At 40.2% G+C, this 27,183-nt stretch overlaps 1 protein-coding gene across 4 annotated transcripts in view; it reads right to left on the bottom strand.

The window, feature by feature from the left end:
• The window catches only part of smurf1 (SMAD specific E3 ubiquitin protein ligase 1), a 126,305-nt gene that overhangs the window by 59,821 nt on the left and 39,301 nt on the right, over positions 1-27,183 (bottom strand). For all 4 annotated transcript variants that reach the window (XM_073060671.1, XM_073060670.1, XM_073060668.1 and 1 more), the window contains exon 2: positions 3,623-3,661. In XM_073060671.1, coding sequence (XP_072916772.1) covers positions 3,623-3,661 — 39 coding nt within the window. The remainder of the gene's footprint in view (positions 1-3,622; positions 3,662-27,183) is intronic.

Below are 27,183 nucleotides of genomic sequence, written 5' to 3' on the forward strand. Positions count from 1 at the left end.
CTTCCTCACCACCGATTCAAAGCGCAAATTAAACTTTAGGAATCCTGCACAAGGACTCCCAAATCCTTTTGCACCTTGGATTTTTTAAAATTCTCTGCCCAATTAAAAAATAGTCTATGCTTTTATTCCTTCTAGTGAAGTGTAAAAACTAAACATTTCGCAACACTGTATTCCATCCCCCACCTCTTTTCCCATTCTCCTAATCTGTCTAAGTCCTTTTCAAGCCTCTCTCCTTCCTCCACACTTACGCTCCACATAGACCCTCCACCTATCTTCGTATCATCCACAAACTTGGTCACAGAGCTGTCAATTTCATCATCCAAATCGCCGACATACAATGTAAAAAGAGGCAGTCCCAACACAGATCCCCTGTGGAACACCTCTAGTTACCAGCAGCCAATCCAAAATGGACCCCTTTACTCCCACTCTTTGCCTCCTGACAATCAGTCAATGCTCTATCCATGCTAGTATCTTTCCTGTAATATCCTGGGCTCTTGTCTTGTTTAGCAGCCCCATGTGTGGCACCTTGTCAAATGACTTCTTAAATTCCAAGCACACAACATCCACCGATTATTCTTTGTCTATCCTGCTTGTTATTGCTTCAAAGAATTCCAACAGATTTGTCAGGCAAGACTTTCCCTTTAGAAAATCATACTGACTTTGGCCTATTTTGTTATATGGCTCCAAGTACCCCGAAAACACATCCTTAACTCTGACATCTTCCCAACCACCGAGGTCAGGCTAAATGGCCCACAATTTCCTTTGTTCTGCCTCACTCCGATCTTTAAGTGTGGTGTGACATTTGCAATTTTCCTGTCCTCCGGAACCATGCCAGAATCTATTGATTCTTGAAAGATCATTACTAATACCTCCACAATCTATTCAGCTACCTCTTTTAGGACCCTGGAGTGTAGTCCATCAGGTCAGGTGACTTATCCACCTACAGGCCTTTCAATTTGCCAAGCACCATCCTCCTAGTAATATCAACTGCACTCACTTCTGGCCTTTGACACTCTTGAACTTCCAGCATACTATTAGCATCTTCCACAGTGAAGAAAAGTACTCATTCAGTTCATCCCCCATTTCCTTGTCTCCAGCGTCATTTTCTAGCAGTCCAATAGCTACTCTTATCTCTCTTTTACTTCACATATTTCTGCAAAATCTTTTGGTATCATTTTTTGTATTATTGGCCTGCTTACCTTCATATTTCATCTTTTTGCACTTTATGGCTTTTTAGCTGCCTATAAAAAATATCCCAATCCTCTAACTTCCCACTAATTTTTGCTCTATTATATGCCTTTTCCTTTGCTTTTATATTGGTTTAACTTCCCTTGAATAGTTCCTTTAGAATATTTCCTCTTCTTTGGGATGTATCAATCCTGCACCTTCCAAATTGCTCCCAGAAAGTCCAGTAATTGCTTCTCTGCCATCATCCCTGCTAGTGTCCCCTTCTAATCAACTTTGGCCAACTCCTCTCTCATGCTTCTGTAATTCCCTTTACCCCAGTTCAGTACTGATAGATCCAACTTTAGCTTCTCCCTCTCAAAATGCAGGGTGAATTCAATCATATTATGATTACTCTTTCCTAAAGGTCCCGTTACCTTTAGCTCCCTAATCATATCTGATTCATTACACAACACCAAATCCAGAATTGCTGATACCTAGTGGGCTCAACCACAAGCTGCTCCAAAAAGCTATCTCGGGGGCATTCCACAAATTCCCTCTCTCTTGAGATCCAGCATCAAATTGATTTTCCCAATCTATCTGCATATTGAAAACCCCATGACTAACATAACATTGTCTTTTAATATGCTTTTTCAATCTCCTGCTGTGATTTGTAAACCATGTCATGGCTACTGTTCGGAGGCCAAGAAAAGGCTTCCATCAAAGTCTTCTTACTCTTGCAGATTTTTAGCTCTACTCATAAGGATTCTGTCTTTCAATCCTATGTCAGTTCTTTCTAAGGATTTGATTTCATTTTTTACCAACAGAAGCAACCCAGCCCCTCTACATACCCACCAGCCCTTTTGATAGATTGTGTATCCTTGGATATTAAGCTGCCAACTACAATCATCTTCCAGCCATGGCTCTGTGATGCCAACAAGATCATACCCGCAAATCTTTAACTGCGCTACAAGGTCATCTACAGTACGTATTTCATTTATTGTGTGCATTCAGATGTAACACCTCCAGTCCTGTATTTGTCATCCTTTTCAATTTTGTCCCCCTTTTACAGTGCAACTCATCCAACTGACCAGAATGTTGCCTAATCATCAGCTGTCCTTCCTGATAGTCTCACTCTATGCTACATCTGCTTGTAAACTGACATCCCTCAGCCCAATCACTCCATTTCCCATCCCCCTGCCAAATTAGTTTAAACCCCTCCCTGAGTTTAAACAGCTCCAGCAAAACCGCCCGCAAGGATATTGGGCCCCCCCCCCTTGGGTTCAGGTGTAGTCCGTCCCTTTTGTACAGGTCTACTTACCCCAGAAGAGATCCCAATGATTTATAATATGAAACCCTTTCAGCTACACCAGTTTCTGAGCCATGCATTCATCTGCCAAATCATCCTATTCCTGCTCTCACTGGCATGTGGCACAGGCAGCAATCCAGTGATCACTACCCTTGAGGTCCTGCTTTTCAGCGTTCTACCTACCTCTCTACATTCTCTCTTTAGGACCACCACTCTTTTCCTTCCTATGTCAATGGCACCAATATGTACCAAGACACCTGGCTGCTCCCCCTCCCTTTCTAGAATGTTGTGGATATGATCCAAGATGTCCCCAATTCCGGCACGTGGGAGGCAACATACTATCTAGGTTTCTCTATTGCATCCACAAATCCTCCAATCTACTCCTCTAACGATGGAACCTCCTACCAGCACTGCATTCCTTCTCTGCCCCGTTCCCTTTTGAGCCACAGCTCCAGACCCAATGACAGACACCATGTCGCTGCGGTTAAGCTCTGGTAGGTTGTTTCCACTCCCCCACCCCAACAGTATCCAAAACGGTATACTTGTTATTGAGGGGAACGGCCACAGAGGTACTCAGTGCTGGCTGTCTATTTCCCTTCTCTCTCCTGACAGTCAGCCATTCAGCAGCCTCATACAATCACCCTGTAGCTCCTGTCTATCATCTCCTCAGTTTCCCTTATGGGCCGTGGATCATCAAGTTGCAGTTCCAGTTCTTTAACACTTTCTCTGAGGAGCTGCAGCTCAGTCCAACTGGTACAGATGTAGTTACCTGGGAGGCTGGAGGTCTCACAATTTTCCTCACACAACAGAATTTCAACCTATAGATACAGGAGATGATCTAAAATTTTTTCAGACACTTAGTGCATGTATGACGGCCTGAAACATGCCAGCCCTCTTCCATCTTGCTTCTTCCATCAGAACATCCACTTCCTTAGTAAAATAGCAGTTCTGCATAAGACTTTACCAAAGTACTCCATATTTGGAGCAATAGTTCACATAGAAACAAAGGTAACTGTTGCATTTTTAATTTATACGGTCAGTTTCCTAGCTATTACTGGGTACGCAATAATTCTGGACCCACTTTTCCATTATGGAATAATTAAGCTTTATTCCTCAGTAACAATATAGACAGTAAAGTTTAATACTCACTGAAAAAATCCTTCTTGGCCAGACTTTTTGCGCACAACACTGAAAGAAAATATAAGATTTGTTGGCATAATTTTTTCCTTTGCACTCACTCATCTTTCTCAAACTATGTTCCACAAACACTGGCAACCTTATATCCCTTCTCAGGACACAGGAGCATTAATGTATAAATAATTAATACGTCTATCTCAATGATGGTGGCAACACATGTATGTGGGGTGGTAAAGTAGGCATATGGTATATTTCTCTTCTTCAGTCAGTAAATTGAGTATAAAAGACAAGAAGTCATGTTACAGCTGTATCAAACTTTGATTAGGCCACATTTGGACTATAGAGTGCAGTTCACATCGCTACATTTCAGGAGGACTTGGCGACTTTGTGAGGGTGCAGAAGAAGTTCACCAGCACAACACTGATGAAAGTATGACTTTTCCCCAGGGTAGAAATTTCAAATATTAGAGGGTATAGCTTTAAGGTGGCAAGTTGTTTTTTCCTCAGAGAGTGAGTGGTAGGTGCCTGGAACGTGCTGTCAGGAAGAGGTGCAAGTGGACAGACTAAGTTAGACAGACATATAAACAGGCAGTGAATTGCGATGTAACACATTCAAGCAAAGATGCGGTTTAAATTAGCAACATGATTGGCTCAGACATAGTGGGCTTGAGCTATATTGATTTATTGCTGTGTTCTCTAATAAATGGCCAATGGCTAATATGAACAACTTTTGAATTAAAAGCAATTTAATTTTGGACTTACAGAAAGCATTAACATGGTTCCTCAGGAGATTATAAGCAAAAGTGCAAGTACTGAAAACAAGACACAATTCTGTCATGTCAGTTTTAATTACTATATAAATATGAGGCAGAGAATGGCAATGAGAAGCCCAGTCTCTGGTGGGATGTGACCAGTAGTGGTCCCTAGAGGTTCGTACTGGTGCCTCTGCTTTTCATCGTAAGTATAATAGTAGCTTCATAAAAGAAAGAGAACCCTACATTTAAGATTACATGTCACTAAGTTCTGGACTTGGGGCATTTTTATTTAATTTTAATAAATAAAAAGCTATTCACTGATCTCTTCTGGTGCAGCACAACTGTAGTGACCAGTGTTTGACTTACTGGAACTGCACTTCTGTATTCCACCTCTTGGTGTCACTAAATAACAACATTTAAAGCACTCCAAATAGAAAGAAATAAAATCCACAACTTTTAAACTGATATATGCAAATTAAAGTGGCTATGTATTTATAAGAATGGGTCACTTCAACAAATCAAAGTAATAAGATAATTCAGCTATTATGTAGTTATCTAATACTGAATACTATAAAAAGTCATCATTTTCTGGGGGTGGCAGATGGAAATGGAATGCACATTTATTGATTTAGCTCAAGGCTACACTGCTAATCTAAATGTAATATTGTGAATAAATCACAGAGCCATTTGAAATAAGACTTGCATTTTCCAGGTTCTGTCTAGTAGAATCAATAAAATGTAACTTAGGAATGGGTCATGTGTTTTCTATATTCAAAAACAGGGAGAGCCACGGTAGTGTAGCATTTAGCATGACACTATTACAGCTTCCGCCATCAAAGTGTCATCTTCTGTAAGACAGTTTGTACATTTTTCCTATGTGCATGTGGGTTTCCTCTGGATGCTCTAGATTCCCCCCCCACAGTCCAAAGGTTAGTAAGTTAATTGGTCATTGTATATTGTCCTGTGATTAGGCTAGGGTTAAATTGGTGGGTTGCTGCGCAGCACGGTTTGGTGGGCCAGAACAGCCTGTAACACGCTGTATCTCTAAATAAAATAATCAAGAAAAATCTCCTAGTTGTAAAGCAGTTTCGGACATCTAAGAGTCATGAAACACACAACGAATACTTATTGTACTTGTTCATTAAATTCAATCCTCACATTGTACATTTTACTATCATTACCATATTGCAATATAGGCATTAAAACATGATATTTTACAATAAATCTGTAAGTAGTTCCATGTAGTGATGTTAAACATAATATTTAGGCATCCAGTGAATAAGGATTTCACTTCTGATTTCTTCTCTTGCAAACACATTTCTAAACTGTAGAATCTTTTACATGCATAGGAGAAATAACTTGTATTTACACAGCAACTTTTACACGATATCCCAAATGCTTCACAACTATTACAATGTTGTGACTTGTTTTTCTGTGGGAACAAAGACAACAAATTTGGACATAGAGCCAGTATGATTATGATCTATTTTAATGATGAATGAAGCGTAAAATTGGCCTCAGGAACTTTTGATTACTTCCACCTCTCTTAGAATAGCATCTGACACAATGTCTCAGCTAAAGAGTACTCTATCTTCTGAAAGGCAGTGCCTCCCTTAGTGTCGCACAAGCTCTCATGCTCCAGCGTGTCAGTTTGAACTGTGCTCAATTCTCTGAAGTGGTACTAATTAGAGCACTATCAGATATTAGAACACTATTAATGCAACTGAATGGTCACTTCAACACGGTGGTTACTAATCAAAGACATTCAGTTATTGCAGATGCTATAACTCAGAAAAAAAACAGAAAATTCTGGAAATACTAAGCAGGTCAAGTTGTATCTGTGAGAAGAAAAGCACAGCTAAAATGTCAAGTCAAGAAGAATCCTTTGTTACAGAAACTCCTTCTCAACCTGAAATACTAGCTATTTCTCCTCCCACTGTTGCAGCCTGGCTTACTAAGTACTTCCAACTTCTTTTTTCCTGTATTTAATCAAAAGGATTTAGCATGCAATTGTGATGAATGGATTATGTCTGATTTTGTATATCTAACTTTAAACTAATTTTGTATATCATGCTGGAATTAAACAAAACATTAATACTGTATCACAAAATAATATAAACAGATATATGGAAACAATCTTTATTGGTGAAATTATAGACGAAGGGTTTTTATAGGGAAGGGTAATTAAAATAAACACAAAAGATTCTTCAAATACTGAAACTTAAGAGCAGCACACACAAAATGCTGCAGGAACTTAGCAGGTCAGGCAGCATCCATAGAGGAATAAACATTTAAGGCCGAGATCCTTCACCAGGACAAGATACAAAATAAAACCAAATTCTGTTTACTGTCATCTAATTCTGTCTTAGATGAGACCTAGGAGCTGCACATCTTACCCCTTTGCAGAGATAAATGAGTGAGGGCAATGAATGTGAACCCAGGGCAGAACAGACACAAGTAACTTAGAGTGAGAAAATTTTTTTGAAATAATAAAATATACTAAAACATAGTGAATTAAGATGTACATGGATACCAGGTATCTGTGCATTTGTGTTGAATGTAATTTATTGAGGTCTGAACATTTAGGTCCATAACCCAAGGCATTTCAACTGAGAAAAGAAAAATGGAAAATTGAAGAAAATTTACATGCAAATCTGACACTTAGAAGACAATTATAGCAGATTCTCACTGAAGATTTTCACACTAGACAGAGAAAAGCCATTTATCTCAACACCATTTTAAATAAGTTTGTCCGTAGAAGGGACAGAAAGGCATGGAAAACTCAGCAAATCAGAAGTGATGGGCAAAAGATACAGAAAAGCTACAAAAATGCAATAAAATGCAGAGAGATTCTGATCTGTAATTTATTTGGGATGGAAAGTTTGATTGGTTTAGTGTTAGATTTATTACAATTCTCATAGTTTTCTAACCCAAATATCACAGGTACCCCATCCAAGCAGCATATTGGCTATGCTAGGAGCCTGGTGCAAAATTCTGCCTTCCCCTATACAGTGTAAGGAATCTGATGTGAGTCACCACCCCTCCGCTTGTGCTCCCACAACAATGAGCTAGTGGTCTTGTTCTCTTAAGCAGCTGCTGACCATTTCCACCAATGTCAGCCAGTGCAAGTATAGCCCTTGGTCCTTCGGCTCTGCACTTACCTGCGCTGCTCATTCTTGTTTGCATTACGCCAGCCCTCGTAAGCAGTTGCTGTACATCGTCTCAATGGCTGATTCCAAACCAAGCAGTGAGCTGATAAGTTCAAGGTAGGAGTACCAGTAATGGTGAGGGTTGACATCAGTCACCCAGCACAGTACTGTGAAGGGCACAGTTTTATATGAAATTCATGACAAGGCAGTACGCAGCAATGGTGAAAGCAGTATCAAGTTCTTGATAGGGCAGTGTGAAGGAGTGGAGAAGGTAGGGATGCATCTCAACATCATATAGAGCAACATGGTGAGTCATGTATTTCTCTATAGGTAATGCTATAATGACCCCTTGTGGTTCCAATTCCACTTGTGCTCTCATTCTTTCATACACATCCAGAACACCAAACAAGGTCCCTATGTATTTTTGCAAATCCAATTCAAGTCCAAACACTGATCAAATATTTCACATGCTAGACCATGCAATGATGCTTACAATTGGAAACCACCTATTTTCAGTCATTTTGCTACAGATTACGGAAGTTTGCTTGGAAATCAACAAGGTACACAATTATACTTAAAGGAATTTTTTTATTACTTGGAAGGATGCTGGAAATTGGATTCAAATAGAAATTGGGTCAAGATCAAGATTCAACATTCATTTATCACATGAACACTGAAACATACAGTGAAATTAATCTTTTGTGTCAACAACCAACACAACCTAAAGATTGCTCCAAGAAGCCTAAAAGCCTAAGACACTCACTGTTGATTCTCAAGTCATCATAAAATCAAAGAGTTCATGTCTTGCACATAGGAATATCTGAAACAAACATTCAGGTATGGGTTTATGTGTGGCAGATGTTTCTTTTGACACTTAATTAGGGGTAAACATCATCATTATAAACATACACTGATTTATGTTTGATATTCCATCATTATGAAGATCCATTCCATCAACATTTTAAAACATTCCATTAACTGGACTCATCATATAAATTCTTGATTTTGTCTGTAACAGTTCCATGAAAAGAACCAACTCCATATGTTAATATTAAGAAAAGAAAATGCAATAAAGTTTTTTTTTTACCAGGCTGGTTAGGTAGTGGAATGCTCCAAAAATCAGTTCCTGGCCTTTTATCTTAATAATCTGAAAGAGGGGCAAAAGAATAGGCATTCAAGTTTGTTGATAACAGGAAATAGCTGGGAGGGTATATTGCAAGGAGAATTTCACTCTACAACAGGATATCTATAGGCTGAGTGAATGAGTGAAAACTTAGCAAATGAAGTTTAATATGGGCAAGTATAAGATCATGCATTTGGGTATGAGTAATCTAAAGGCAGACTATCATCTAAGTAGAAAAACTGGAGGCAAATAGCATATTGGCTTTTATAAGTGAGCTGAAGCTGAGATACACAGAAGTATTGTTAGAATTGTGTATGGTACTGGTGAGGCCACACCTCAAAGATTGATAGGCTCCTCTATTTAAATTTACAAGGCAGCTGGAAAAATAAAGTAACTGCTGTCCTTGCCGATGAAGGCCACAATGGATAAAATTAATGCCATTTTTTAAAAAATGTGATGGCAAGATGTTACTCAATTTATTGCAAAACTTGACCTGATTTTAAGGAAACTTGATCACGCAGCAGCATTGAGTCAAAAGGTAATACCTATCATCTCCTTTCTATATCTTGAGTATTGAAATTAGATGCAATGCCCGTGTTATATTTTTAATTAACACTAATAAAACAAAGTTCACTTTGTTTGTATTTAGAAATGGGTTAGGACTGTTACTGAATGTAAAAATCACTATAGATGTATGACAAATATCATACCATATTTGTATAATCCTCAAAATAAATTAATACACAATTCACTAAAACATAAATTTATTTTAATACTTTCAAACACTTGGGAGTATAACAGAGAGGGTAAGTGCCAGTAATTAACCAAGACCATGGCTGAAATTACTCTTAACATATACAGTCGGCCCTCCTTATCCGTGAATTCTGTATGCGCGGATTCAACCAACCACGGATCGGGAAAACCCGGAAGTTCTCTCTCCAGCGCCCGTTGCTTGAGCATGTACAGACTATTTTTTCTTGTCATTATTCCCTAAACAATACAGTATAACAACTATTTACATAGCTTTACATTATATTAGGTATTATAAGTAATCTAGAAATGACTTAAAAGTACAGGCAGTCCCCGGGTTATGAATGAGTTCCGTTCCTGAGTCCGTCTTTAAGTCGGATTTGAAGTTGGAACAGGCACATGCGGTATTATTCAGCGTCAGTTAGTCAAGCGTTATTCTTAGTATATAGTACATATTTTACCTTTCTATGCATATAAAACACTTAAGAAACATACGTATTTCAATAATTTAACCACTGCGTTGTTTAGTAATAATTGTAGCTTTCATCGGGACAGGGCCTTTCATATGCTCCATTAAAATTGTTCCGATCGCTGACCAATTGTAGCTTAATGCTTTTCCAATGACCGATGGCGTTTCACCTCTTTCCAATCGCTTTGTTATTTCCACCTTATTTTCAATCGCGATCGTGATTATTTTCGTGAATAGAAACACTGCGGATTCAGAGCTGCGACGCCAGGTCCTAATGTCCACCGCATGGTGAGATGTTAAGTAAAGTCTGGGGTTCAGCCGGGTCCTAAAGAACACCGCACTGATACATATTAAATAAGGGACTTGAGCATCCACGAATCTTGGTATCCGCGGGGGGTCCCGGAACCAATCCCCCGTGGATAAGGAGGGCCGACTGTACATAAGATTTAATTGGATGCTGTCTGGATTGGAGTGCATTAGTTGTAAGGTGAGGCTGGTTAAATATGAATTATTTTGTCTGTAACATTGAAGGCAGAAGGGTAATCTAACATCAAATGGAGAGGCACAGATAGGGTAGACAGAGTCTCTTTCCCAAAGTGCAAATATCAAATATTAATTTGTCAAATATCAATATTGAACATTGTCCAGTTGATTACTTGCATCCTAAATATATTCTGTATGAGGAAGTATTCACTTGCATGAAAACTGCAACTGATTATTCATTTGCAGGTTGCATTTTAACTGAAATTATTATACATCATTAACATATTGCTGAATATTATCTTCACTGTCTATAGAACATTGACTTTTCAAACTTCAAGAAATAAGTACAAGTTATCCCCAGTGCACAATTATGATCTGAGCAAACATACCACAGCTCAAATAAACAAAGATGCAATAACTAATAGGTTTATCCTTGAATCAGCCAGACTGTTACCCCAGTAATGCTTAAAATCTGCAATGTTTATTTTGTTCTATTGTTCAGATTTAAACTGAAAAGATTATGCATCAAAATCTTATAAACAAGATAATAAAAAGTATAAAGCACTTCCCCACCAGTAGGTGATCGTTAAAGTGCAGAACCATACAGTGAACATTGCACAACTGATAAAAGCAGTTATTTTGAATGTGAAGGTCAATCTCGTGGGTAAAATAAGCTATTCATGACATGAGAATGTAGACAACAGAAACCAGGATGAAGTAGGGAGGTTGCAGAGAGTAGCTACTGCAGGGAAGCAGGGAAGCAGTAAGGATGCTTTCAGTCCTGATTGTCTCAGAGAAATAAATCAGGAGCAGAATCAGGTTTATTATCACTGACATACATCATGGAATTTGTTGTTCTGTAGTAGTAGCACTGTGTAAGGCAAGAATAACTACTCTACAAAAATAAATAAATAAATAAATAAATAGTACAAAAAATAAATAAACAGGGCAGAATTGGTTGTAAAAGAAAAAAAATCAAGACATTACATCTCCCTAAATTAATCCTGGAGAGATGAAAAATTGTAATGAAGGTCAATAAGAATTACAAGCACACAACTAACTTATTTTGTTCTGCTCCTGTGAATCAAGGTGGAACCTATATCAGAAGAAATATTCAGGATGAAAATGACTGATGGTTAATTCAACTTTGTGGAGACTGAAGCACAACTAGGCTCAAAACAGACCTGTATAGATGATTTTCTTATTAAATGTGAAGCATGCACGTGACTAGGATTTTGAGGATATTAAATAGCCTTTATCCACAATTAACTTATTGCTACTACTGGAGCTTGGTCAACATTAGGTTGCATGTTATAGCTGAAGATTTTAAAGGAGCTTGTTGTTTTTCAGAATAGGTACTTTACAGTATAAAGATGACATAATTAAACAGTAATGCAGAGTTAGAGTTAGTGGTATATGATTTTCTCAAGGTTGTTTATATTGTAACTTTAAATTGTAAAAACAGAAAGTTTAAGTAGTTCTTTATACCTATCCGAACCAAGATCATAGTCATAAGAGTCACAGAGCTGTTATTCTGTCTTGTCCCATCAACCCTCAGCTGGACCATAGCCCTCTATATCCCTCCCATCCAGTACCCATCCAAATCTCTCTTAAATGTTGCAATCAATCCTGCATCCACCACTTCCGATGACAGTTCATTCCACACTTGCATCATCCTCTGTGAAGAATTTTCCCCCAGGTTTCCCTTAAATATTTCAACTTTCACACTTAACCTATGAGCTCAAGTTTTTGTCTCACCTAATCTCAATGGAAAAATCCTGCTTGCATTTGCCCTATCTATATGCCTCATAATTTTGTACACGTATCAAATTTCCCCTCATTCTCCTATGCTCCAGTGAATAAAGACATAGCCAATTAATATTTTCCCTGTACTCTTTTCAATCTCATATCTTTCCTACAGCTAAGTGACCAGAACTGCACTCTAAATTCAGCCTCACCTGGTCCAGATCCTGCTGCAAGCTTTGATATCCTTCCTTGTTGTCCACGATGCCCCAAATCTTGGTTTCCTCCTTCCTCAACTCCAACTTAACCCTCTCCACTCCACATCCCCCCCTACCCCAGAGCAGCACTAGCAAACCTTCCAGCTAGGATATTGATGCCTCTCAAGTTCGGTGCACACTGCCCTATTTGTACAGGCCTCATGTTCCCTGGAAGAGAACCCAATGACCAAAAGTCTGAAGTCCTTCCTCCTGCACTATCTCCTTAGCCACTTGCTCAACTGTATTATATTCATATTTCTAGCCTCACTAGCTTGGGTAGCAGGTCTGAGATCACTACCCTGGAGGTCCTGCCCTTTAACTTATCAGCTAACACCGTGCACTAACTTTGCAGGACCTCATCACCCTTCCTAAACACAAAGTGCACTGCAGATGCTGTGGTCAAATCAAGACGTACAAAAAAGCTGAATGAACTCAGCAGGTCGGGCAGCATCTGTTGAAAGAAGCAGTCAACGTTTCGGGTCGTTTGGGGGCCCGCTTCGTCGAGCACCTATGCTCCGTCCGCCACAACAGACAGGATCTCCCGGTTGCCTCTCACTTCAACTCTCCCTTTCATTCCCATTCGGATATGTCCATACATGGCCTCCTCTACTGCCATGATGAGGCCAAACTTCGGTTGGAGGAACAACATCTCATATACCGTCTGGGTAGTCTCCAGCCCCTTGGTATGAACATCGAATTCTCCAACTTCCGGTAATTCCCTCCCTCTCCCTTCCCCCATCCCACCTCTACTCTGTCTCCTCTTCTAGCTGCCTATCACCTCTCACCTTCTTCTACTACCCATAGTGCTTTCCCCTTAGATTCCTTCTTCACCTCTCCTGCCTATCCACTCCCTGCTTCCCCTCCCCCACCCTTTGATCTTTCCTGATTGGTTTTCCACCCTCTCCCCACCTTCTTTATAGGGCCCCTGCCCCCTCCTTCTTTAGTCCTGGCGAAGGGTTTCGACCCAAAACGTTGACTGCTTCTTTCAACGGATGCTGCCCGACCTGCTGAGTTCATCCAGCTTTTTTGTACGTCTTGATGTCATCACCCTTCCTGCCTGTTACTGTCCTCAACTTTTAGCTGCTGATCCTCCCCCTTAAGAATGCTAGGCACTCAATAATGATTTCCATGACAATATATCTAGAGGCAGTATACCATCTAGAAAATCTTGTTCTCATCCACAGAACTTCCTATTTGTTCCCCTAATCAATGAATTCCTCTCACTAATGCTTGCCTCTTCTCCTCCCGCTTCCCTTCTGAGCCATGGAGCCAGACTCAGTGGCAGTGACCTGACTGCTACTGCTGTGGTTTTCCTCTGCAAGATCATCCCCCTAATAGTATTAAGAACAATATACTTGTTATTGAGGGGAATGACCACATGTGTACTCTGCGCTGGCTGCATATCCCCTTTCCCTCGCCTGACACGGATCCAACACCTGATTGGGTGTTTTTTTGATCATGCTTTAACAAATGATTTGTGTTTTTTAATGCCTCTCTTTAAATATCCGAAGGTTGCAGCTTTCCCTTGAAGCTTGGCTTGGCTTTGATCATTTTTGTTCAATCTGAACAATTCTAACCTGAATGTATTTGATGTGCTTAGTGCAAGTAACTTGTTAACAATGAAGACAAGAAAATCTGCAGTTGATGGAAATCCAAGCAATGCACACAAAATGCTGGAGTATCTCAGCAAGCCAGGCAGCATCTATGGAAAAGAATAAACAATCAACATAAACCGTGAACAGGAGTATTAATGAAGGGTCTCGGCTCAAAACTTCAACTGTTTACTCCTTTTTATAGATGCTGCCTTGCCTGCTGAGTTCCTCCAGCATTTTGTCTGTATTGCTTGTTAACAATAAATGTCTTTACAGTTTCTTGCATTTTCTACTCTGCCATCTCCCTTGAAAGGAGTTGGTTAAGCACAACCAATATTAACAATTCACTTAAGTAATATCAAAATGTATGTGGTGTGTCCCATACAAATCCTTAATATATACATATTTTGTAGTAGTGAAAACTGGAAAGGTCTTGGTACTGTAGTACCTGTACTCTAATTGTATCCAAGGAAACTAAGCAGGAATGGAAGAGAATCAGGCGTAAGAATGAAAGAGACTGCCTTTTCCTTAAATAATACCTAATTAACTTTAAATTCAATTTAATTTATCTAGCTATATTTTGATTTTGAATTTGAATTTGATTTTAATGCAGTCAAATCTATTTGACACTAACATTTTATGTACCTATAAAATACAGAAAGCAAGAAATAATGAAGAGGACAGACTGTTGATTTTGTTGTTCTGCTCTGATTTTAATCATGTGGAATTTCAAAACCAAACAATACTCATTAGAAAACAACAGAAACGGCCAAGGCAGGAAGTGATGTTCTTTGAGAATAATGGGGCTCCTAGCCTCCTCCCACCTACTCTTAGTTGAACAAGGCAGGAATGGGTGAAAGACTAAAGGCAGGAGGAAATACAGGAATTCGCTAGGTTGCTCAAAGAGAACTGGGACTGGAAGTAGCAAAGAACAGCCATTAAAAGAATATTTTATGGATAAGTAGAAGGATTCCGTGCAAAGATTTGATCTAAGAAATATGCAAAAGCAATACTAAAGGCACGCAGCAGGCCAGGCAGCATCTATAGGAGGAAGTACAGTGGACGTTTCGGGCCAAGACATAAAGGCATAAAGCATGAGCTATGAAGTTTAAATGAAGCAAGACATATTAGGGGCTCTTTAGTCTACGTTACCATTGCATTTCACCCAATCTCCCATTGAAAAAAATACACAATGGAAGCACAAGACAGGAGAATAAAAGGAAAAAAGATGCAGTGAAGATAATGAACAAGAGAGAATACAAGTCAGAGAAATTAAGAAAGGAAAAGCAATACAAGACATTAGAGATTGACAAAATGATCATCAAAGTCTCCAACTTCCAAAGACAATGAAATCACATCACTTTAATAAACAATGCTTCAAATTACTATAAATCACAATAGTATAAGGAAAGATTACCAAGTTCAAGTTTATTGTCATGCAACCATACACATGTGTACAACTTGTTATGCCCGCAGCCCCCTCCTTTGTGAGAATTTCAAGAGCACTATTGGGTTGGGTCAGGGGCGCCAGGAAATGAGAGAGACGTGAAAAATGCCGCGTTCCCCGGCGATGTAAAGTCATGGGACATCTCCATTGTCTCTTGGAGACACAGTTGTGGATTGCGATCCTATGCTACGTGACTGCCTTCGGGCAAAGTGGGCTGGGTGACGGGGAGAGATTGCATCATCACCTCAACCTGATTGACATCTACAACCCTGCAAGTCAGGATAAAAGAGGGGCTGTAGGAACAGCCCCCTCAGACGCACCAGAAGAAACGCTAGCGATCCCGTAATAGCGGGAAGCCATTTGAAGGAAGCCACGTGCGTTTGGTTCCCTTGCCTGGGTGCCGGTGACTGGTACCACGGAAAACGATTTTGAACTAACAACGGGGAACCAACTCCCCCGACTCAACGGATTGGCCTCATAAAAGACACGGGCAAGTTTAAGACTGTCTCTCTCTACAACCCAAAAAGCTGCATCTTGAATGACAATTGACTTTTATTTTTTCATCGGACAATACAGTATCCCCTAGACAAATGATAGAGCTATTTCTTATTGATGATTATGATTCTACCTGCGCTTTTAGATTGAGTATTGACGACGTATATTATCTGAATGTTTGTATTAATCTTATTTTTGTGCCCCTTTATAAATAAAGACTTTTAAAAATAGTACCATCAGACTTCAACTGACCTCTCTATCTTTGCTGGTAAGTGACCCAGTTACGGGGTACGTAACAACTTGGGGTTCTCGTCTCGAGATTTGATACCAAATTGGGGAGCCAGTGAATCGGGCTTTTAAGTCCAAACTTGGATCTGGTACGCGGGTAGCCAGACGGGAAACCAGCAAAAGATGGACGTGGATGAATTTATAGAAAACCCGACTCTGGAGGCGCTAGAGGCGGCCACCAAATCAGACTTGATAAATTTGGCGAAGGGGTTAAACCTCGCAGAAGTGAAAAAACTCGTCAAATAAACCTCGTCAATGAAAAAGCGGGAGGTGCGAAGGGCCATAACTCAGTATTACATCGAGAAGAATGTGCTTGCAGCTGAGGTATTGGAAAATATCCCTGAAAAGGTACCAGCTAGTGGGACGGCTCAGTTAGAGTTGGAGAAATTAAGGTTGGAACATGAAATTAAGTTAAAGCAGCTGGAAGCAGCCGAGAGAGAGAGAGAGAGAAAGAGCCGAGAAAGAGAAAGAGAGAGAGAGAGAAAGGGCCGACAAACAAAGGGAGCATGCGCTCCAGCTAAAGGAGTTAGAGGTGAAACGGGATCATGAGATCCAGCTATAGGCGTTAGAGGTGAAAAGGGAGCAGGAAAGAGCTGAGAAGCAAAGAGAGCATGAACTTCAGTTAAAAGAGCTGGAAGCAGCTGAGAAGGAGAAGGAAAGGGCCGAGAAGGAGAGGGAGGCAGAGAGACAGAGGAAACATGACTTGGAGATGGAGAAGTTAAAGCAAGAGCAACGAGGTCAGGGGTCAGACCGAGAGGAGCAGTTTGATGTTAGTCGGGCGTTGAGGTTAGTACCCCCGTTCGAGGAGACGGATGTTGATAGTTATTTCTTGCTTTTTGAAAAGGTGGCAGTGAATCAGAAGTGGCCCAGAGCACAGTGGGTGGCGTTGTTACAAAGTGTGTTAAAAGGGAAGGCACAGCGGGCATATGCGGCGTTGTCCATGGAGGAGGAAGAGGAGGAGAGTTATGACAAAGTAAAGGCGGCCATTCTCCGGGGTTATGAGCTAGTACCTGAAGCGTATAGACAAAAGTTCAGAAATTTACAGAAAGGGTGGAATCAGACGTATACCGAGTTTGCCCATGAGAAGGGTGTGCTCTTGGACCGTTGGTGCACCGCTGAAATAGTGGACGAGGATTATGGGCATCTCAGGGAATTAATTTTGATTGAGGAATTTAAAGGTTGTGTTCCGGAGGAGATCCGGATGTATTTGAATGAGAAGCCGAATAAGTCCATCTCAGAATTTGCTAGATTCGCAGATGAATATGCCCTAACCCACAAGGCAAAGTTTTCCTCGAGTATAAAAGTTCCCCGAGCGACCGTGGGAACGATCGAGAAAGTCCGCCGGCTGAGGCAGAGGTCCCGCCGGGAACTAGTGGTAAGGTTGAGGGGGAAAGGCCAGACGGCCAGAGATTTCCGGGCTTGACCTGTTTTAATTGTGGGAAGAGCGGGCATGTTGCGTCTCGGTGCTTTGCTCCGAGGAGGGAGATGGGAAAAGGGAAAGCAGCAGTCCCTATCGGATGTGCCATGGTAATCAGAAAATCGACAAGAGAGCCCCGGGTAGACAGAGTACGAGAAGGGTCCGAGACTTGTCTGTCACACGAGACCGTGTCTTTGAGGAAGGGGGGCCCACCAATTCCCGTACGAATCTGGAGAGACACGGGGGCTGAGCTGTCGTTGATCAGCCGTAAGGTACTAGAGTTTGGTCGAAAAACAGGTATGGTAGTGGTGAAAGGAATAAATAAAAGGATAGAAATGGTGCCCTTACATAAGGTCATTATGGATTGTGAGCTGGTGTCTAGACCAGTTGAAATAGGGGTGCCATCAGAATTCGCGAGAACTGACGTGGACGTCCTTCTTGGTAACGATTTAGCCGGTGGTAAGGTTTGGGCAGCCATGACGCTGATAAAACAGTCTGTGAGTGTTGAGGCTCCGCCCCTAGCTTCCAAGAGCTATCCCGCATGCGCGGTCACTCGCAGCCTGTCGAGAGCGGCAGCTGAGAACGAGAGCAGTTTAAATCTGGCCAGTTTCGATTTGGCCGAGACGTTTTTACCAACCCTGTGCCACGAGGGTTTAGAGGGTGGTAAAACGAAGAGTGGTAAAGTGAAAGAGGGTAAGGGAGAGGAGGTAGATCTTCCCTTAGCGAGGAGCAAGGTTCTAGAGGCAGAAAATAAAGATGAGGAACCGTTAGAGCGGTTAAGAGGTCCAGAGTTGGACATGGATGATCTGTCTGGTGTGGCAGACCTGTTTGACGAAGTTGAAAATTCTAAAGGTGTTCCCGACAATGAAATGAGGGCAGATGAAAAGGGTGCCCTTGCCTTGAAGAAGTCTGCTGGGTTGGCAGATGAGGTTGTTTCAGCCCGTGGGGTTGAGTTTACTCCAGAAGGGAGTTGCCCAGAGAGTAACTGGGAGGATCAGGGGAATTTAGAATTTGAAAAAGGTACGGGTATTGAAAGCCTGGAAGAGGTCAATGTCCCGTTTGAGTGTGTCCAAGATGGGGATGCACGTGGTCCTGAACCTAGTAACGGAGCTCAGAAAAAGTCTGAGGTGTTTGATTCAGCTGAACGAGACGGCTGTCCTTTTGGGTCAGATAGACTTGGTTCAGTGGAAAAAGGGTTAACCCTGGTAATCGTGGGAAGTGAGAGTTCCCCCCCGGTGTTTGTGCTCGAAGGTGTGGTGAAACTTAATGCGGAGCTCAAAAATGGGGAGATAAATATTATTATTGAAGGAAACGGAAAATCTGTAGTTCCCAAATCGAATGAGGAAATTTAAAACCCGGCAGCTCGCTTACAGATTAAGCCGGGAGATAGCGGAGCCCCCCACGCTATTGTTATTCCAGAATGTGGTGTGAAGAGGCCGAATTTGAAATGCTGCCTGAGCAAAAGGTTCGAACTGAAAACTATTAGCCTGAAGGGTCCTGACGAGCAGGCTAGCCACCTGTGTAACATTAAAGAATTGGGTGGAAATTCACAAGATGGTCTAAGTTCGGGACACGGTGTCGAGAGAATAACCCCTATGAAAGAGGCAGCCGGGAGTTTACCTCGCCAAATTACCCAAGTTCCCCACGTAGGAACGCACCGGAAAAGGGGCGACGGTTAATGGGAGGGCGCCATTTTTAAATAGCCCAGCCGGTTGCACGGGATTTCGACAAAGCATGTGAATAATAAAGACAACCCCCGGAAGCCTGCCTGTTAAGTTTGAAGACTAGTATTTACATAAACTTTTGAAAATGCACGTAAGCTAAGATCACAACTCCTTAGTTTTGTTGCTGAAAAAAAAAGCTGGTTATTAAATTGAAGTCTGATGCTACAAGACTTTAGTAAGGTACAAGATGTTAAAATATTAAAGAAAGTGACACTGTAATCGTTAACTGTTTGGATGTTGAACTGAATGTATCACTGTATTACTCTGTAGAAAAGAAAAACTTTGGTATTGTGTTAGCTTCCCCAATCCTGTAAGACTCTGTACTACTTCGTTTTTAACCGCTGGTAAAAACGCGTTGAAGAGGGGAGGTGTTATGCCCGCAGCCCCCTCCTTTGTGAGAATTGCAAGAGCACTATTGGGTTGGGTCAGGGGCGCCAGGAAATGAGAGAGACGTGAAAAATGCCGCGTTCCCCGGCGATGTAAAGTCACGGGACATCTCCATTGTCTCTTGGAGACACAGTTGTGGATTGCGATCCTATGTTACGTGACTGCCTTCGGGCAAAGTGGGCTGGGTGACGGGGAGAGATTGCATCATCACCTCAACCTGATTGACATCTACAACCCTGCAAGTCAGGATAAAAGAGGGGCTGTAGGAACACCCCCCTCAGACGCACCAGAAGAAACGCTAGCGATCCCGTAATAGCGGGAAGCCATTTGAAGGAAGCCACGTGCGTTTGGTTCCCTTGCCTGGGTGCCGGTGGCTGGTACCACGGAAAACGATTTTGAACTAACAACGGGGAACCAACTCCCCCGACTCAACGGATTGGCCTCATAAAAGACACGGGCAAGTTTAAGACTGTCTCTCTCTACAACCCAAAAAGCTGCATCTTGAATGACAATTGACTTTTATTTTTTCATCGGACAATACAGTATCCCCTAGACAAACGATAGAGCTATATCTTATTGATGATTATGATTATACCTGTGCTTTTAGATTGAGTATTGACGATGTATATTATCTGAATGTTTGTATTAATCTTATTTTTGTGCCCCTTTATAAATAAAGACTTTTAAAAATAGTACCATCAGACTTCAACGGACCTCTCTATCTTTGCTGGTAAGTGACCCAGTTACGGGGTACGTAACAATAACTAAACAAAACATAATTTCTCTGGGGCCAAGGTGTAAAACACAGTACATACAGTATAATCACACAGCACATATTGTTACAATCCAGCACATATGGTCATAAAATAATAATAACACAAGTCCCTAAGTGGCATATGCAAAATTAAAGAAGTATTTGAATATTGTCAGTTCATAGAGGTGGTCTAATCACTTCTCTCAACTTACCTCAAAGAATTTTTATCAATTACATTGATTTATCTTTCATTTTACAACAAATTTGCCCATCTCTATCAATACTATTCTTTGTGTTTGTGTTTTAGTCAAAAAGAAAGTGGATTAGAATGAAAGGGTCAAAGAGTACATATATGGAGGAAGGAAAAGAACAAATGTAACTCTACAAAACATTGGTTAAATGTCACTTGATTATTGAATACAGTTCAAGAACCAATAGCAATAGAGAGTGTAGCTGAGATTAACAAGGATGTTGCATGGAATGGTGGGCTTTTGTTAGAGAGAGAGTTTGGATAGGGCTAGATTAATTCTTAGAAATGTAGGAGACTGAGATGTGACAAAATATATTTATAAAATTATGATGGGCATGGACATGAAGAAATAAATTTTCATTTTCTTAGGAGTTGAGAACTAAAGGCACAGGTTTAAGGTGAGAGGGGATTGAAAGAAGATCTAAGAAGCAGATTTTTCCATACAGAGGTCAGTGGTTATCTAGAATGGCAGATGAGACAGTAGAGACAATCTTCAAAAAGATTGGGTGTAGTCAGAGATATGAGCCCTATGCTGGTAAATGGTATTAGTGGAAATAGGCATCAAGGTCAGCAGGGACCAGATATGCTGAGGCCTAGTTTTGTGCTGTGTGATTCTATAATTTGCAGTGGAGAGAACAAATGAAAGCAGGAAAACAAATGAATATCAAAATGGGGAAGGTACCAAAATAGATACTTGAAAAAGGTTTGTGCTCTCCCACCTTGTTTACAATCAAATTCCAATTCTTAGAAAGGACTTCATTGTAAAAATTCTTTTCCTCTAGTTTTATTTCAATGGCTTCCTTTACTCGGTGGTCCCACATGCCAACGGTGTAACACAGTATATTTGTGTCAAAGTCAATACTACAGGGAATCCTGTAAATGCCAGACGATCTGAGTCTCTGACATGTATAAACTGTGATTTGAACTTCTTTATGAGTTTGTGGATGGTATTAATCCAGTATTTCTTCAGGATCCTGGAGAATCGTTTCAGAAACTGTGAAAATGTAGGGAAGACAAATGGTGGCGATGGATTCCTCCTCACTGTTAGGATTCCTAGTTTTTTTGTTGGCCCTTTTAAGACGCCACGTCGGAGGATACCATCTGGTTTCCATCGTATTAAAATGTCCAGGAACCTGTCGCTACCACCTGTCTTCCCTATATTATTTCCATGGTTTCTGGAAGGATCGCCAGGATCCTGGATCCACAAATTTGTAAGGAAGCTCAAATCAGAGCTTATGAGGGTCAAAGATGGCCTGGAACTCAGGTCAACTAGTATTTACAGGACTCCTTGTGTATGTGGTGCAGCATATATTGGCCAGACAGGACGCACAGTGGAAACCTGCTTTAAGGGGCACAGGAGGTGTATCCATTTGGGCTACCCAGAGAAATCAGCGGTAGCAAACACTGTATTTGCAATGTCCATAAGATTGACTTCGACGGTACAAAACTACTGTGCCATGCCAATGGCTTTTGGGACTGCCTGGTAAAGGAAGTAATTGAAATAAAACTAGAGGAAAAGAATTTTAACAGTCGAAGGTCTCGCTCTAAGTAAGAACTGAAATTCAATTGTAAACAAGGTGGGAGAGTGGAAACCTGATTGGATGAGGGCTAAACAATCAGGAGGGATGGACTGAGGGGGTATCAATACCTCCGGACTACACGTGTCCAGGCATCATCCCTGATGAAGGTGGCAGAATTTGTCATCAGAGCTTCTGTTGTAATCGATACCTGTACCCGGCTGGAAGCCTGAGAAGAGTTTATTCACGTCTTATAACTTCATGTGAACCATGGTGCATCACATTTTTTCCCCAAAGCTAATAATAATATTCTAAAAATAGAACAGAAACAACATTTCTTCCCTACCAAAATCTCAAAATTTCTCCTTGTTTTTATAGTTAACCCACTAGCTAGGAAAACTGAAATTCATCCATATATCAGGAAAAAATACATATCACTTGCCGCCATATGAAAATAACCATATTATTAACAGTCCTGTCATTCTGAAGAATCTCCCAATTCAAACTTGAGTAATGAAATATTTTTAAAACATATACTTCCATGGAAAAACTAAAACATTCTTTCCGTTGTATACTGTTCTTGACTATGGCTGGAATTCTGGGAAGGTTGAATCCACATTTGAGAAATCAAATTGCCTGATACTGATGATTTTTCTGTGACTAAAGCTACACGCCAACTTTGATTTTCTATGAGTTTTCAAGATGTGCATATAATACAGACAACAGAAGGTGAAATAGACAAGTCAAGATAGATTAGTCAGTAAGGAAGATTATATTTTGTAAAAAATGATATTTATTTTATTGATAGATCATCATTAACTGGCGCAAGAAGGCGATGAAGATGATATGCCTATACATCTGGGCATTCCAGGACAAATCAGAAATATCAACATATGCTGATCTATTGTGCTTATAACCATATAACAATTACAGCACGGAAACAGACCATCTCGGCCCTTCTAGTCCATGCCGAACGCTTACTCTCACCTAGTCCCACTGACCTGCACTCAGCCCATAACCCTCCATTCCTTTCCTGTTCATATACCTATCCAATTTTATTTTAAATGACAATACCGAACCTGCCTCTACCACTTCTACTGGAAGCTCGTTCCACACAGCTACCACTCTGAGTAAAGAAATTGCCCCTCATGTTACCCTTAAACTTTTGCCCCCTAACTCTCAAATCATGTCCTCTTGCTTAAATCTCCCCTACTCTCAATGGAAAAAGCCTATCCACGTCAACTCTACCTATCCCCCTCATAATTTTAAATACCTCTATCAAGTCCCCCTCAACCTTCTACGCTCCAAAGAATAAAGACCTAACTTGTTCAACCTTTCTCTGTAACTTAGGTGCTGAAACTCAGGTAACATTCTAGTAAATCTTCTCTGTACTCTCTCTATTTTGTTGACATCTTTCCTATAACTTGGTGACCAGAACTGTACACAATATTCCAAATTCAGCCTTACCAATGCCTTGTACAATTTCAACATTACATCCCAACTCCTATACTCAATGCTCTGATTTATAAAGGCCAGCATACCAAAAGCTTTCTTCACCACCCTATCCACATGAGATTCCACCTTCAGGGAACTATGCATCATTATTCCTAGATCACTTTGTTCTACTGTATTCTGCAATGCCCTATCATTTACCAAGTATGTCCTATTTGGATTATTCCTACCAAAATGCAGCACCTCACATTTATCAGTATTAAACTCCATCTGCCATCTTTCAGCCCACCCTTCTAACTGGCCTAAATCTCTCTGCAAACTTTGAAAACCTACTTCATTATCCACAACACCACCTACCTTAGTATTATCTGCATACTTCTAATCCAATTTACCATCCCATCATCCAGATCATTAACGTATATGACAAACAACACTGGACCCAGTACAGATCCCTGAGGCACACCACTAGTCACCGGCCGCCAACCTGACAAACAGTTATCCACCACTACTCTCTGGCATCTCCCATTCAGCCACTGTTGAATCCATTTTACTACTTCAATATTAACACCTAAAGATTGAACCTTCCTAACTAACCTTCTGTGGTTAGCTTCTTTGTTTTGTGGCTGCCTGCAAGAAGATGAATCTCAAGGCTATATATGGTATACATACTCTGATAATAAATGCGATGTGGACTTTTAAAAATGATACAAATTTGCATATTCCTATAGCAAAATATATAATAATCAAAATGCATTAATAAATATTGATAATGTACTGACAAAAGGTATTAAGACATTATTAGCTTAGCTAGTTCAGCACAACATTGTCTCAACAGACTTGCTCCTGCGCTGTACTATTCTAAATTAATCATGAGACAGACCTTCCAAAACAAAGCAGAGAACCTGAGAAGTTCAGAACCCCCATCACATAGTGTGAAAGTACATGTCCCTCTGTACTCACTTCAATGATTTATATACTCTGTCAACCTATACATTGCATGCTATTTTACCAATCACTGAAAAAATGGACCTGTATCCCTATTTTTGTGCAATCCTGAAAATTCAAATCTTTAAAACAATATTAAGTTAAAACTTATTAATTTTAACAGATAACATCAAAACAAAATAATCACTACACCTGCCTACAATCAGGATGTGTGGTTTGAAAGGGAACTTGTAGCTGAATGGTGTCTCAACCTTCTATATCCCATTAGTAAATAGAAATCAAATCACAAACAAGAGCTTTTTTCCCCATAGATGCTGCCTGGCCTGCTGAGCTCCTCCAGCAATTTTTGTGTGTTGAGAACAAAGAAGTCAATGCAGTGGTTCCAAAGGAACCTTTCAAGTTCCTGTAATCTTGTAGTAGACTGATACTGAGAGGGAATATTTAAGTGGTGATGTACAAGGTTGCACTTTCCTGGACTCTATCAAGCCTCTTGAATGTGGTTGGAATTACACAAGAAAATGAAAAATATTCTATTACACTCCAGATTTATTCAGATTCGGGTTCATTTATTTATCACACATACATTGAATTGAAAACCAACACATCTTAAGGATGTTCCGGGGCAGCCCACAAGAGTCACTACCCATTTCAGCGTCAATAGCATGCTGACAATGTTCAGCTGAACAACACAATCAACAACAACCAAAACAACATAAACAGCAAAACAAGCCCTCTTCCTCCCTTCCAGCTACCCACCCAATGTTCCCTCTAATTTACAACAAGCAGTATACGCAAAAATTTTGTGCTATGCAATTCTTTGCCCAGTGACAACAACATGTGCACACTGAATTTTTAAGTGGAAGTAAACCTGAAGCTATTCTAAGGATAATAAACTACCAAGTCCAGTTGTTCATTGTTTAAAATAAATAAAATAATACACATCAATGAGACTTATTTTTCATATACTGTATGATAGCACATAATAATATCAATATTTTCACATAGTATTAGTTGTTTCAACTGGTCAAACAAAACTTATAAAATTACATAGCTAGTTACAAAATATCCAGATAGGTATTTTATTGGGAAAACATTGCATATAGCACAGATTTTGTTAGCTTAATTATGCAAGAGACATAAAGTTGAACAAGGTAATGAACATATTTAATTGCTTGGTTATTTTTTCTCCCGCCTGTCTTTGTCATTCATCCACTCTTTGCAAACTATCAAGATTAAATACATCCTCCTTCCAACAGATGGCATTGAATTCTCGTCAGCATATCCAAATAACACTCACTTAAACAGTTTATTTTTGATTTGATTCATTAGGCTAAAACCTCTTTTACAGGCAACACCAGATGCAAAAAAAGGTCCATTAGCTTTGCAGGGTCACAAAACTCTTCATTTTGAAGAACAAATGTCACCATTTCAGAAAAGCTGGTAATCAGTTTGGATTTAATTTTTTTCTTATATAGCAAATTTGAAGTCATTGATTATGACAGTATCTTCAACAAGAAGATCAGAATAGTTTCCACACAAGGCATTGGCTTGGTCTTTGCCAAAATTGAAGTCATAATCTGAAAGCATGAAAAAATCAAAAGCTACCCATTCTTGTACCTCATCCTCAGGAAACCTCACTCTAAGTAAACACAGAGAAAGTTTATAATCCTTAGTATCCCACACTTAGTGCCTGTAAAAGAGGTCTAGTGTGGGATATCCTGTTTCAGCCATGCTGAGACACCATTGACTTTGCCCAACATCACTGATGACTATCCATCCATCAGATGTGAAGTTGACCATTTTATGGTGGTCGAATTTGTTCTTTTCATAAAACTCTTTGATCGCTAATATAATGGAAGAAGCATCAAATGCCTTTAACTGAACTATTCCACCAAAAGAAGTTTTATACACAGTACAGCTTTTAGGTCAGAACTTGAAATACAGAATGAGACATTGTTGACAGATATATCTGAAGATTCATCCACTGCTGAGGTGTGAAAATCTGCTGATGCTTCTTCTTCAAACATGTCTTTTTGAACAATACTGTTGATAATGTCAAGAAATTCAAACGCACAATTTTTGCTTCTCCAGCTGTCCAGGATTTCCAAATGTTCATTAATGTGTTGAATTGAATGTACAGAGGTATTCATTTTAACAGCTAGCAAAACACTGTCATTAAGAACTTTGATCTCCTCTGGATTTGATTGTTTTCACTCTCCTTCATCTGCACTCTCACAAAACGTAGCAGACCTGTAGCAGGTAATGAAGGACTGTCCCACCAGAATTTTTGCACACTATCCAAATGATGCTTTAAAAAGTCAAGTTTCCGAATATCACTCCACTTCTTCCCGCTTGCAAATTCTCCAACAACTTCTGCATTGCGACAATACACGCAGGTAACACCAGTTTCTGTATTGTAGGTAAATATTTCTCATAGCTGCATGTTCCTGATCGCATGAGCTTTTGGTATAGCAGTTTCGAATGTTTCATTAAGCTATTCCGCTTTCAATGAACTAGCAGTTCTTTTGCACTTCACGCCCTTTGCTTCTTTGGAATTTGACATAGTGAATCAATAAT

Source organism: Hemitrygon akajei, chromosome 11 (genome assembly GCF_048418815.1).
Source record: "Hemitrygon akajei chromosome 11, sHemAka1.3, whole genome shotgun sequence".
NCBI classification, from domain to species: Eukaryota; Metazoa; Chordata; class Chondrichthyes; order Myliobatiformes; family Dasyatidae; genus Hemitrygon; species Hemitrygon akajei.